Genomic DNA, 13,233 nt, shown 5'->3' on the forward strand with positions numbered 1-13,233 from the left:
TTTTTATGTTGCCTTTTATCAGTATAATAGGTTTGAAAACTTTATAAAATAATTATGAATTATTCTTATTTTCCAAATAAATTATATTCTGACAATAAATATAATTTAAAAAAACGTACAATGAGGAAAGGACGTGGAAGAAAGGAGCATATGTGAAGTATGAAGGAACGCAAATGTCCAAAACGACAGAGAAATAAATAATAGGATGTGTAATCAATTAAGTTTTGGGCAGCTTTTTAAGGTTGGAAAATGGCATTGGGATCAATAAAACCAAATGCATAAAATAATTGAATATTTCGTCTTTCTCAAGTTAAAGTGGGTGTGGCACCATAACCCATTAAGCCATTAATGTTAAGCATCACCCATGTGAAGATGATGAAGACGAAGAAGCATTCAATCTCGAGATCCCTAATCCAAAACTTCCAGTTTGTCAACTTCATCCCAAAATAGTTTCATTACTCCAAATGATAATAAACCTAAAAGCTATGGAAAAATCAAGAAGAGTTTCATCAGTTAAGGACTTAAGGGCCTTAAGGGTGCAACAATGTTCATGATTGAAGATGATCAGAGCCCCATGTTCTAAGTCGGGAATTAATAACAAAAACTTTGGCAAGTTTCATAATCTTTCTGTTTTTCTTCCCCCATGGTGATAATGTTAGAAGCCTGCAAACAGAAGCATCTCTCTAGAAATAACTAGTCTCGCACTATAAATAACATAAATCACATGCACATATATGCAGAGATGCATTAAAAATCATCGGCAAATGGGCAACGGTTTCCATATTTTACCAAAGGATCACATCACGTCCATGCACGTCTATTCAAGTGTCTCATTTTCCTTTTCAGCTGCGATTTTAATGCGCCCAAACCGATGAATTTATGTATTCACGTATAAAAAGATTGTAAATCTGCGTACAAAATACGTACATTCTATCACAAAAGGAACCAAAGAGAGATTTTCAATGGAGTGGTCTTCTATTTGCCGATTAATGCATTAAAAATGGTTTTTTAAAAAAGTGTTCTTTGTTGAGCCGAACACGAAACCGAGTTTTCTCGCCCCATTTTGATCCGGCAAGAAAACGGATAAATGGGGAAAAGTAGGCTTCGAGTTCAACACTAATCAGAAAGCAGATTCAAGATCCATCAATAGCACAAATTATAATAAAAAAAGAGAATAATTCGTACAGAAAGGGGCGCACATCCACGTACTGAAGAACAAACACTGAAAATCTGAATTGAAATTCGAAAAAAATAAACATCCCCAAACCAGTACCATATGCAGCATCTGTCATTCAAATTCTATGCTTTAACAATGACGAAAAGAAACACTGAAAGCTAGAGATCAACAATGGAAGTTTCTCTTGAAATTGGAGATAGCTAGCCCTAGCTAGGCCTGTAAATCATGACCTTGGAGGTGGGAAGAATGGCGTACCAGCAATGAAAGCGTTGAGTGGAGGTGGAAAAAGAGATGGGTCGAGCATACTTGTTATCGGACGCCTCGAAGAGGCGGCGGCTGTTGTTATTGTCGTTCCAGCAGTTTCCGCGGTTGTTGCCGCCGTGGTAATGAGATTGAGTTGCTGAGAGTGAGAGGTTTCGCCGCCACTGGTGTAATGAGTTTCAGGGCCTTGATCGTAGAGGATTCCTTTGAACACATGCCCTCCGATATTCACAGCCGTTTGATAAGCTAACTCCTCTTCTTCTTCGTCCACCGCACTTACTTTCACACAGCGGAACACTGCTGGTGAACTCACTTCTTGAGGCAATTGACCCAGTTCCAACCCTAATTCAAATTTCCAAAAACGTAATATATTAAGAAAAAGAAATCAAGATCTAAAAGAAAGAAAATAATAAAAAAAAAGGTTTTATTTGAATTTGGCCCCGACTATTATGGAAAAAAGTGGCAGAATTAATGGAAAAAAGGGGAAGCAGGTAGCTCGGTGAACGTAATGGTGAAACACTGAAACTCGTTCAAACGCAAGTGATACGATCTTGTTCGGTGCTAAAACTGCTGGAAATTATGGGACATCCTTAAAATCCTACCAAACTGAACGTGCGTCTTTGTTTATATGTCGATCGAACTTTACCTGATGAAGTTGGGGATATACGAGTGCAGGGAGAACCACGATTCTCTCTCAGCCTTTTCGGATTCTCTCCACGGAATTGTTCAATGTTATCACGCTGTTGCGTTTGTTGCAAAGCCGCGAGCTGCTGTTGTCTTTCTCGCCTTTTAGCAGCGGGAACCCAAGTGCTCTTAACGTGCGTTTGGCACTGAAACCCTCTACTCTTACAACAAGTCCTACATCTCAAATACGGACAATCTTTCTTAGCTTGGTTTCCACAATCTTGGCAATTCATCCCTCCATTTTTCATAACAGTAAACCCTACTGATCTCGAAGGCGTCTCGTCGGACAAGATAAACCCACTAGCTCGTACTCGACTAGGACCCGCTCCAAAAGTGATGTTGGTCACGTTCGGCTGCTGCTGCTGCTCTTGGTAATAATACTGCTGCGGCCATATCTCGAAACCCTTGCTGTAGATCTCTTCGTTCTTATACAAATACAGACTCTCGTCTTTATCTTCTTCTCCTTGTTTATTTCCGGTGTCTGCTGCTTCTCGTCCACCTAGATAGAAAAAGCCAGCCATTTGTTGCACCCAAAAGCTGAAACAAACCTCAAATTGAACCAAAATTCCATAGCAGAATTTGCCCTATTTAGTACCCCATATTTGCCGCGCCCCACAGCCCGAGATCACTAGTTAATGAGCTGGTTGCCTTCTTTATGCGTTTCAACTGTAAAACCTTTTTCTGGTAGGTTTTTAAAGACCACTGTTAGCCTGTGAGTATTTGTTGGGTTTTGTTTTTTGGTTCTGTTCTTCACTCTAACCATCCCAGGAAACCCTAAACCCAACTACTACAGTATTTGAGCAGAAGAGCTGTTGTTGTTGTTGTTCAATTCTCTGATCTTTTTGAGTGTTTTTTCTTCTTCCAGCTTTTTAGGGTTAAAATGCTGAAAGATTAAGAATTGTTCTATGGTAAAACAAATATGGTTTCTATTAACTTATTAGCTCCCATTTCTCTCTCTCCCCCGTTCAATCCCAAGCAACAATGCACGGAATTAAGGGCCCTGCAACGCCGCCATGAGAACTGCAACACCCTCACCTCATTTATTACAAAACCAGCTCTCTTTCTCTCTCTATCTAAATTCTAACAACAACAAAAAAACGAAATGGTTATATGATTACATGGGGGCAAAATTGGTTCAAAATCACCAAAATATATTATTCTTTTTAGATTTCAGATTAAATAATTAGATAATTTAGTTTAATTTGAAATATATAACGAATAACTAATTTTATTTATTTATTTTAATATTATTTTATGATAAAATCGATTCTTTTGTTATAGTTAGATGACAAGGTTAGGTGAAACATTATGTAGATTAATTTATCTGTTTAAATATACAAAAGAAAAGATAAAATCAATTTAATAAAACAAAATAAAATTTATAATAAAATTATATGTTCAATTTGATTAGAAAAAATACATTTTATAATTAGGGTAAATTATATCATTCCTCACTGAACTTTACTCGCTCTCTTATTTTACTTATCGTACTTTTAATTTATTTTTTTTTTGCTCATTGAACTTCAAGATTTAATCATTTTGCTTACTATGCCGTTACATTTTTAACGGTGTTATGACATGACACAAGCATCAAAACAACGTCGTGTTGTAAAAATCAAATATATACCAAAATAACGTCGTTTCAAATTCTCTTATTTCTCCCCATTGTCGCCATCGACAACCATATTATTTTGCATTTCGACCATCGTCGACCGTCTTTGATGGCGATCATTCGATCCCAAAATTCATGGATCGTTTCTTCTGGACCCTTGAGTCTGAATCTGGTAGTTGTTTCGTCGAAAAATGTTGCAAAACCCATGAATCTCAACTGAAACATTTCGACTTTCTCGCTTTCAATATCTGATTCGGGGACTTTGGAGCACGTTCTGACAAAATGGAGGTCAAGTTCGAACTCAATGTGTCAAGGCGAAGCAATCCAAGAAATTTGAGATGGAACGGTCACCATCTACGGCAATCAGCAGTGGCCGACAGTGGCATCCGACCACCTTCTATTTTTATTTTATAATTAAGTGAACAAAATATGAGAGAGAATAAAGTGCAACGAGGAACGGTACAATTTTTACCCTTTATATTTTCAATTATTTTATATTAAATAAAATAAAAAAAATGACACATCATTAAATCGTTAAAGAGTTAAAGTCAGAGTAAATAAAATAAAAAAAATTAAAAAATACGATAAATAAAATATAAGAGTAAATTTTTTTAAGTAACTATATAATTCACCCTTATAATTGTAATAGATGATCAGCTTTTCTTGAGTAATGTAAAGAGAGACAAAGATGTAAGAAAGTGTGTCTGCGGGCAGTTCTCTACAGTTCTCTTACAGTTCCAACCAATCTAATCTAACAAAATGGTCTTTTTGGATTTCTTCCATATACCATCAACGTTCCACATTTTTCCACGTGGCATTTCGACAGCTTTTTCTTACTCGTCCTTGCACCCGAAAATCCGCTGGTACTTTTTCTGACCGTTTCTGTATTTTAAGATTGATTTTTTTCTGTTTTTAAATCCGACCTTTGTCAGTTTCTTTAACAGTCACAGACAAAGTAATCGATCAACATCTGTGACGTTTAACGAATCCGAAGGTGATGAATTTTCCTGTCATATTAATTAAAATATTTCGAAATTGATTCGGTGACTATATAATATTTATCTCACCTGTTCTCGTGCGGGTTTTTTTTTATATTTCTTTAAATAAATAAATTTCCGTGAATGCCTCGTATTCTTCTCCAAATTCTCCGTGCAATCATTTCATTTATTTGACTCGAAAGTCACATTTTCTTTTCACCAGAAAATAAAACTATAGGTTAAATTCTCTAATTGATTTGATCATTTGTAATTTCTACTAAAAAAGATCCTCGGGCCAAAATCATCCAATCTATTTCATTTTATCCAAGTTGACCCATAATCTATATAATCTAAAATCAATTTGTTAACATATATCTTAGTGTGTAAAATTACTTTCAGTTAAAATGTCTGTTTTTACCTCAAATTTAAAATTAAATTGGTAAAATTAAAGAAAAATATAGTAGAAACCATCGTTTTAAACCAACAGTAAGTTATGATTTTAGCTTTTTCATGCTCGACCATGTCTTTGAAAGGAAATTTATATTTTTACCCTCGGTATAATGTATGAGTCCCACTTCTTTGCTTTGAAAAGTAACTTTAAAATTCAATTTTCCTTATTAATTATGTAGCTATGATTTATTTCAATAATGTAATATTAATTTCCTTAAAAAATAATTTACTACTTATTAATTTATTTTTATTACTTAAAAATAAAAAAATACAATAAATGAAATCGAGTATTGGTACAAGTAGTTAGAATTCAGGAATATGAGCTTGTAAGACCAAGTTCGAATCCTACCACCGTTACTTTTGGTGGGCAATTTGCAAAATCCTATGTAAATCCCAATTAGGTCTTAGGTATACTATGACCATGGACTGGGGGAGTTACTCGTTACTTAAACTTCTTTTGTACCAAAAAAATTAATAAATAAAATTTATGATTTATATATTAAAGTATTAATAGTGGGTTGTTATAAAATATATTTTCATTATAATTATAATTTTTCATTTATATTTTTTATATTTTTATTATAACTTAAATTGATGCATTTAATATATAATAATAATTTCTTTTAAATTTATTTATAATATATATCTTATTTATTTTTTAACGTTTAAAAGTGATAAACAGATTATTTTAATTTTAAATGAGTGATTATGATTAAATTTAAAAAAATTAAAAATAATATTTTAAAATTCAAATGTTAAAAAATATTAATAATATAATTTCCTAATAAAATATTTCATATGTAAAATTATTATAAATGAATTATTTTAAAATATTTTTTATATTTTTATTATAATTTAAGTTGATATATTTAGTACATCATAATAATCATAAGCGCAAATTTAAATATTATAGTTTTTTTTATACTCTAATTTCATTACTCAAGAAAGAAGAAACATGCTACAAGAAAACCAATTCCTTACATAAAACATCAAATACCTGCTAAGCTATAAAGCCATCTGCTAACAACAAACTAATCCCCCCCCACACACACACAATAAAGCAAAGAGTCTGCAAATACAACATGTTTACAAAAGAAACAACAAAGCATAGAGTACACAATCACGTACACAATCTCACAATATAGCCATCTCTAATAGCATCTCTCCAGAATTTCTTCATCAATAGCCTTCCCCCAAACAATTGTTGTTTCTCTCTTTCCAGATGCCAAACACGTAACTCGTCAAAGCGAGTTTAAACACTCTCGTAATGAGAGACTTGCCCTTAAAGCAGTGTGTAACCCATGCATGTTCACCATCCCAGTGGCTTACAACATAATATTAGAGATGAAATAAACATAATATCTAAAATAAACATTTTATCTTTATAAAATATTTTTTAACATCAATCTCAAACATTTAAATTTTAAATTGTACTTTTAAAAAATCACTTTTAAAATTCTTCTTTACCACTCTTTTGAAAGTGGCTTTTATTTGTCTATTTTATTTTGTCCAGATTTACCCCTGAAGCCTTATTTTCCCTTTACTCGTGACTCTCTCATTTTTTTTATTTCCCCTTTCTCTGCATTAATTGGCTAATATTGAATAAGATTATTGATTTGGAGATGGTGGATGAAACATACTAGGGCTGAAACCCATCTCTCCAATTGATTTTAGGACTCCTAAATTGCCTTCTTTTTTATGGACACCAATCAAAATAACTTCTAATTTTAACGTATGATATATATATTAATATATAGTCGTCGAGGTTTGATGAAAGTTACGGTTCTTTTGTTTTTATGTACCAATAACTTGTGAGGAATCTAGCTAGCTACCTTTATTCGCTTCAACTTGTTACCGACTCTTTTTTTTATTTTTACTATACGTGTACATTTGTTGTTATTAATCTTTAATTAACTGAACGCTAACCCTAACACTAAGTAATTAGTTTATGCATGGCCAATGATGTTAAAATGGAATTTACATCTCAAGAAAATGTTTGACTCATTCCTACTCAGCCATGTCGTGAACTCGAGGGAGTACTTAATTTCACCCTTCAATTATAACAAAATTTTAATTAAAATAATTCGTATTAGGTTCATTGAATTGAAAATAAAATAGATATAGATAAAATAAATGTCATCCTTTATATTATAAAAATTAAATATGTACCCTTTAAATTAAAAATTATTTGATATGATATTATAAAATTATGGATGTATGATTTTTAAATTTAAATTTAAATTTTTTAAATAAAATTTAAATGATTAAATCACATCATTAATAAAAATTATAATTTTATTATTTGATAATATAATTTTTCTGGCGTCGAAAATTATAATTTTTTATTTTAAAAATAAAACAACAATTAAATACATAATTACTTATAAAATAATTTTTGCTTAATAAAAAATCAATTCCATTGTTGGATTTAAAAATATTTTTTTAATTTTAAAAATAATTAATATATATTTTTTAAAAATTCTAAAATTTCTAATTTTTTAGAACTACTACTTAAAATGTTGAAAAATATTAAAGTGCAATTTTAGTTATAATTGAGGATCTAAATAAGATATTTTTCATTAATTTAGTATGTTATTCACCCCTTAATAACATCTAACATTTGTTATTTATTTTTTTAACAAAATTTAAAGTTTAATGTCTATTTTGTGACTTTTAAGAATTCAATGATAAATAAAGTCAATTTAATTTTTTTTGTGATTATTTATTAATTCTACCCTATTTTATATTAGTGATGCATTTCAATGCATGTCACTAGTAGTGCATTTCAAAGAATATCACTTATCATAGATTCATCCAAATATATAATATTTTAATTGAAAGTTTAAAGGTTATACCAAAATAAGTTCCTAAAAAATTGATTAAACTCTTATATTGTTATGACAACACATACATATAAATAGGGATGTCGATTGGGATGAATTTTATGGGGATTCTATTCCACTTTACATTCATTTGGACGCATAGACAAACACATGACTTTATGTTATGAGAGCGAAGTTCTAAAATTTTAAGAAGAGATGAAATTATAAAATTTCAAGTGACGAAAATAAATTTTCAACAAAAAAAATACATAAATCTATAATATGTAGTAATTTTAATTTTTTAAGAGGGCGATTAACCTCACACGTCCCCTTAGTCCACCCTTGCTTGGATGGGGATTGATACAAGTGTTATGGGTGATGAGAGGACGTAAACAAAAATTAGACCTGTCGTAAGTGATGGAGCTTACATAAATTTAGGGATGGTAACTCAACCCGAACCGACAGATTCCGACTCGACCCGAACTGATCGAGTCGGATTTTTTTTTAAAAAATTCGGGTTCGGGTCGGGTTTATGGTGAAAAAAATCCGACCTGACCCGAAAAATATATATAATTTTACCCTATATTTTTAAGGATAATTACAATAATACCTCTCTATATATAATTTTTTTCAATTAAGTCATTGTTTTTATTGAATAAAAATATTTTTTTTATTATTTCAGATTGGGTCGGGTCGGATTTCTAAATCATATATTTGGGTCGGGTCGGGTGAAACCTTAATTTCTTCGGGACGGGTCGGGTCACGGGTGGAGGACCATTTCTTCTCGGGTCGGGTGACCCAAAAACCCGACCCAACCCAACCCATTGCCATCCGTACGTAAATCTAATAGCGTGTTTGATCTGGGGAATTAGTTATTACATTTCCCCCTTATTTAATATGCATTTTTTAATAGTTTGGCGGGAATGAATTACTATTCCATGAAATGTCATTCACCCTAAGGAATAACAAAATCAAACATATTTCTCGGCCTTAATATGCAAAAGTCAACGATTTCATTTGTTAATTGTTCTTATAGAAACAATGAAGAATGTTTTTAAAAGTTTAAATAAGAAAAATGAGCAAAACCCTCAAAATTAGTGAAAGTTAAGCGGCTGCTATTGTTAATACGGTATAGGAATGTGTGAACCTGGGCTTCTTATATGGTTAAAAGTGAAGTTAGATGGCAAAATAGGTATGTTTCCCTATTAACCTGGACGTGAAGATCATGAATGAATGATGTGTCTCAATAATTGTGGCACTGTCCCTCTCTCGAGCCTTGCGCTTGCTTCTCCCGGTTTATATCAGTTGATTGATTCTCTTGTTATTAGATGTAAAAGTAAATATTATTATTTTAAAAAGTTTTAAATGCAAGTATTTGTATTTACATGGTGCATATGCTGTCAATGAATTACTAATTTTGAACTTTTATTACCTATTATAATGATCCCATCCTATTAAAAAAATTATCATACTTTCACAAAATGTTAGTATATAATACATGTTTTTATGTATGAGCCTTAAAGGTTAAGTGCAAATATCATGGCGTTATTATATTAAAAAATCCCATTAATGTTTTTTTTATTAATAACTCTAAACCAGATTAATTAAAAAAATATCATTCAAACTGTTTATGTAGGATGATCTCTTGTTATGTAAAAAACGAGGTCAAATATCACGTTTTACGAAAAAAGTTTCATGCTTTTATTATTGTCTTTATCTAAAATTAAATGAATGTATATGAAAAATTGATGGGTCTCGTGCCGTATAAAAAGTGAGGTCCATTAAACGTGTTTTCTAAGATGCGAGATAATCTTACGTGACAGTTTGGGGTGTTTTTCTAACTAACCTGTTTGGAATTATTTCTAAAAAAATAACTAATGGTTTTTTTTAATATAATAACGCCAAATATCATAGTATCATGCGAAAATATGAAAAATTAACAAGGCTCCTCTAAGAAAATAAGCTGAAAGATTGAAGTAATAATTTCATGAATCACCGTTGAAAGTTGAGTTAGGTTCTGTAATTTCTTCAAACCATTTGTTATTATGTTTGTTTCTTAATTAATTCATTTTAAATTGGCATAACAATTTTCTTACCGAGAATATCAATAAAACGAACTACAGAGATGAAACTTAATTAATCGAGACATTTGATATCAGCCGGATAATTTCGATATTGTCAAATTATATTTCAATGCGTTTGTAGCCTAGATACCATGAAAATTTGAGTTCAGTATAAACTCGTCAGAGTACGGCTGTTCAAAATTTCGGTTAAACGATTAAACTGATCGAATCAAAAAAAATTATGATTTATCAGTTGATTAATAAACTGATCGAATTAATTTTAATTTTAAGTTCATTAACGGTTAATACTTTTTCAAAGTTTGGTTATCGGTTAATTAACTGAATTAACCAAAATTTTTAACTTTTAATATATTAATAACTTTACGAATGTTTAAATTTCGGTTTTAACAGAATTAATTGACCGAACTAACCGACCGAATTAGCCAAAAATATTAAATATTTAATATATAAAGTATATTTTTAAAATTTGGTTAACCGATCGATTAACCGAACTTTATTCGGTTCGGTTAATTATTTTCGAAAAATTATGGTTAGTTAAAGGTTAAAGCAAAAAAAATTCAGTTAATGAAATTTTGAAAGTTTGGTTCGGTCGGTTAACCGAACCGACTGATAGAACACCCTTACCCCAGAGTGCAACATTTAAAACCGATGAGTACTGATAAAAGGAGTATTGGTTTTTTAGGTCTTGGATCCGAGTAATTAGTGGTGAGCATTCGGTCGAGTCGAGTCACTAAATTTTAAGTTGACTAGTCTAATTTTATAATTCAAATTTTATTTTAATTTTTCAGTCAAGTCCAATTTGTAAAATTTGAGTTGAGTCAAGTGGAGTTGTTCAAGTTCATGTTTAAATTTAATTGTAAATGTTTTTGATATTATGATACTATTTGATTCCAATTTAAATGGTTTTCTATAACCAAATTCATAGTTATATATATTTTTTATATGTGATTTACATATATATATATATTTGAGTGAGTCGAATCAAACCTGAAAAACAATCCATCAATTATCAAAAACTGAGTTATTTGAGTTCTATTTTATAACTTGACTCTAAATTAATTTTTTTCCCGAGTAAAGTCGTGTTTATAAAATTATGAGTCTAATTTGGTTCACCAATAAGAGCAGTTACATCTGCACAATATGTATTATCAATAACAAAATAAGATTATAAACCTATATTACCTTATAATCGCGTCAATTACTTCGTACAACCAACAATAAGAGTCTTTTGAGACCCTTTTTGATGAATAACTTACTTCGTACAACCAACAATTGAAGAGTCTTTTGAGTCCCATTTTGTTGCTCCATTTCTGAATTCAAATATCGTCGTCATTAATGCTCAAAGGTGGTTTGATGTTGAGAGTATAGAGAAAAACATCATCCTCAAATCATGTATTAAGCACATTCCTGTTCCATTACCTGTCACCACCCACTTGATCATAAACAACAACAAATTAAATATAATATGAATGAAAAATAATAATTTGAGTATGCTGTGACCATCCCCTACATCATTTGACAAATCTTCTAATCTTTGAAGTATGCTTTACAAATTAAAATTAATTATATATCATTTTCAGTTTAGATCATTTCAGATTTCAATCATTTTAAATGTATATCATTTGGATTTATTAATTTTTTTTCTGATAAACCATTTTGAGTTTTATAATTTAGACTTGAAATGCCAAAACATACACATGAAAATTGGATTCGACTGTTTTGGGCCGTAGGGTAGGAGAGTTTTGGTGAACCTATAGGCTATAGACGATGGTCCCCGTTCGGCCATTTCCGTTGGTAAATTACTACTAAATACATAGACATTTTTAGGGTTAGGTTTGGGGTTAGAGTGGACCCGCAGGGATTTCCACGTGATGAACATCATTGATATAACTTGTAGGCTTCAACGTTTAAAGCATTAGGGCTTTTAACCCTTCCACCATATTATTGGTGCAATTGGGCATCACATGCCTACCACACTCTATCCATTACCAAATCGACCTTTTTTTCTGCTCCCGTAAGGCTTTTTTTTAACAAAAAAAAAAACTGAAAATTACTAATTAATGACTAATACAATTGTTAATGATTTTTAATGACTACTTATTCACAACTTTTTAAAACATTGGTAGCCTTTTGTATTTTATCTTATCATGATTCCTTCAAAGCAATATTTATACTTCTTATATTTGACACAAATAATTGGGTTGGGAAACGAAGGTATGAACCATTTGATATATGTACAAGTGGACTTTCCATCAAAAGGATTTGCAGTGTTACATATGGTATTTTAAGGTATTAAATCTATACACTTAATTAAGCCTTTACTTGATTTAGCATCGATAAAATTTGTAGACACCGAATTCTTCCGGATCGTGAAAAAACAAGCATTCGATTTCAATATGTTGGGGCCTTTGGGCTTCTAAATTTTAACATGTTATTGGATCTTTGTATTGGGCCTATAGGCTTTCAATTAAAGCATCTAAAGTTTTTTAGACATTGTCTTACGTCAACCTCAACTCTCGTTATGATGTTAGATGTCAGATTGTAAATGCTCCCACCCTACATTTAGTGCTTCTCAAGTACTAATAATTCAATTTAATCCCTTTATTAATAGATAATTTTCTGTTTTGCCCCCTCTTGAAATTTAATCTAAGTAATTTCAATACAAATTTGTTAGCTTTGAGCCTGCCCCCAGTCTTTTAAAATTTTATCCCAACCCCTGACACACAGTCTCTCGCTTAATCTTTGCTTAATAAACACCAACACGCACTCTATGAGTTATTGTAAAATACCCGGTTCGATAAAATAGAAAATATGTCATACATTTAAAATTATTTTATTGTATATGAATTATTCTTATAATAATTATATTTCTACTTATAAATTTCTAACATATAAATTATGGAAGCCTGAAAGGGATTTTGAATTGGATCTTCGAGCAAAAGGGGAAAAGGTAAAAGAAAAGCATTGGATTAGACGTTGGATGGATGGAAGGAAATGACATTACCTCCAACAACGTTAATTTCTTCAAAATAATTACTGCTCCTCCTTGTCTCTAAACATGCTACGAGAAGCAGAATCATTCACATGTTGCATCAGCTATGAATCCCATCTTCTTTTAAGTAATTTTTTCAATTTAATAAAATAATATTATATTACATAAATTATG

At 31.1% G+C, this 13,233-nt stretch overlaps 1 protein-coding gene across 1 annotated transcript; it reads right to left on the reverse strand.

The window, feature by feature from the left end:
• Window positions 1-1,198: 1,198 nt before the first annotated feature.
• Window positions 1,199-3,176, reverse strand: LOC120153768 (protein SHI RELATED SEQUENCE 5-like). The gene is made up of 2 exons (XM_039165653.1): window positions 2,085-3,176; window positions 1,199-1,780 (listed from the first exon to the last, which is right to left on the reverse strand). The coding sequence occupies exons 1-2, from the start codon at window positions 2,641-2,643 to the stop codon at window positions 1,401-1,403; spliced, it is 939 nt and encodes a 312-aa protein (XP_039021584.1). The 5' UTR covers window positions 2,644-3,176; the 3' UTR covers window positions 1,199-1,400.
• Between the last annotated feature and the right edge of the window lie 10,057 nt (window positions 3,177-13,233).

This window comes from Hibiscus syriacus, unplaced genomic scaffold, assembly GCF_006381635.1.
Source record: "Hibiscus syriacus cultivar Baekdansim isolate YM2019G1 unplaced genomic scaffold, ASM638163v2 tig00002840_pilon, whole genome shotgun sequence".
NCBI classification, from domain to species: domain Eukaryota; kingdom Viridiplantae; phylum Streptophyta; class Magnoliopsida; order Malvales; family Malvaceae; genus Hibiscus; species Hibiscus syriacus.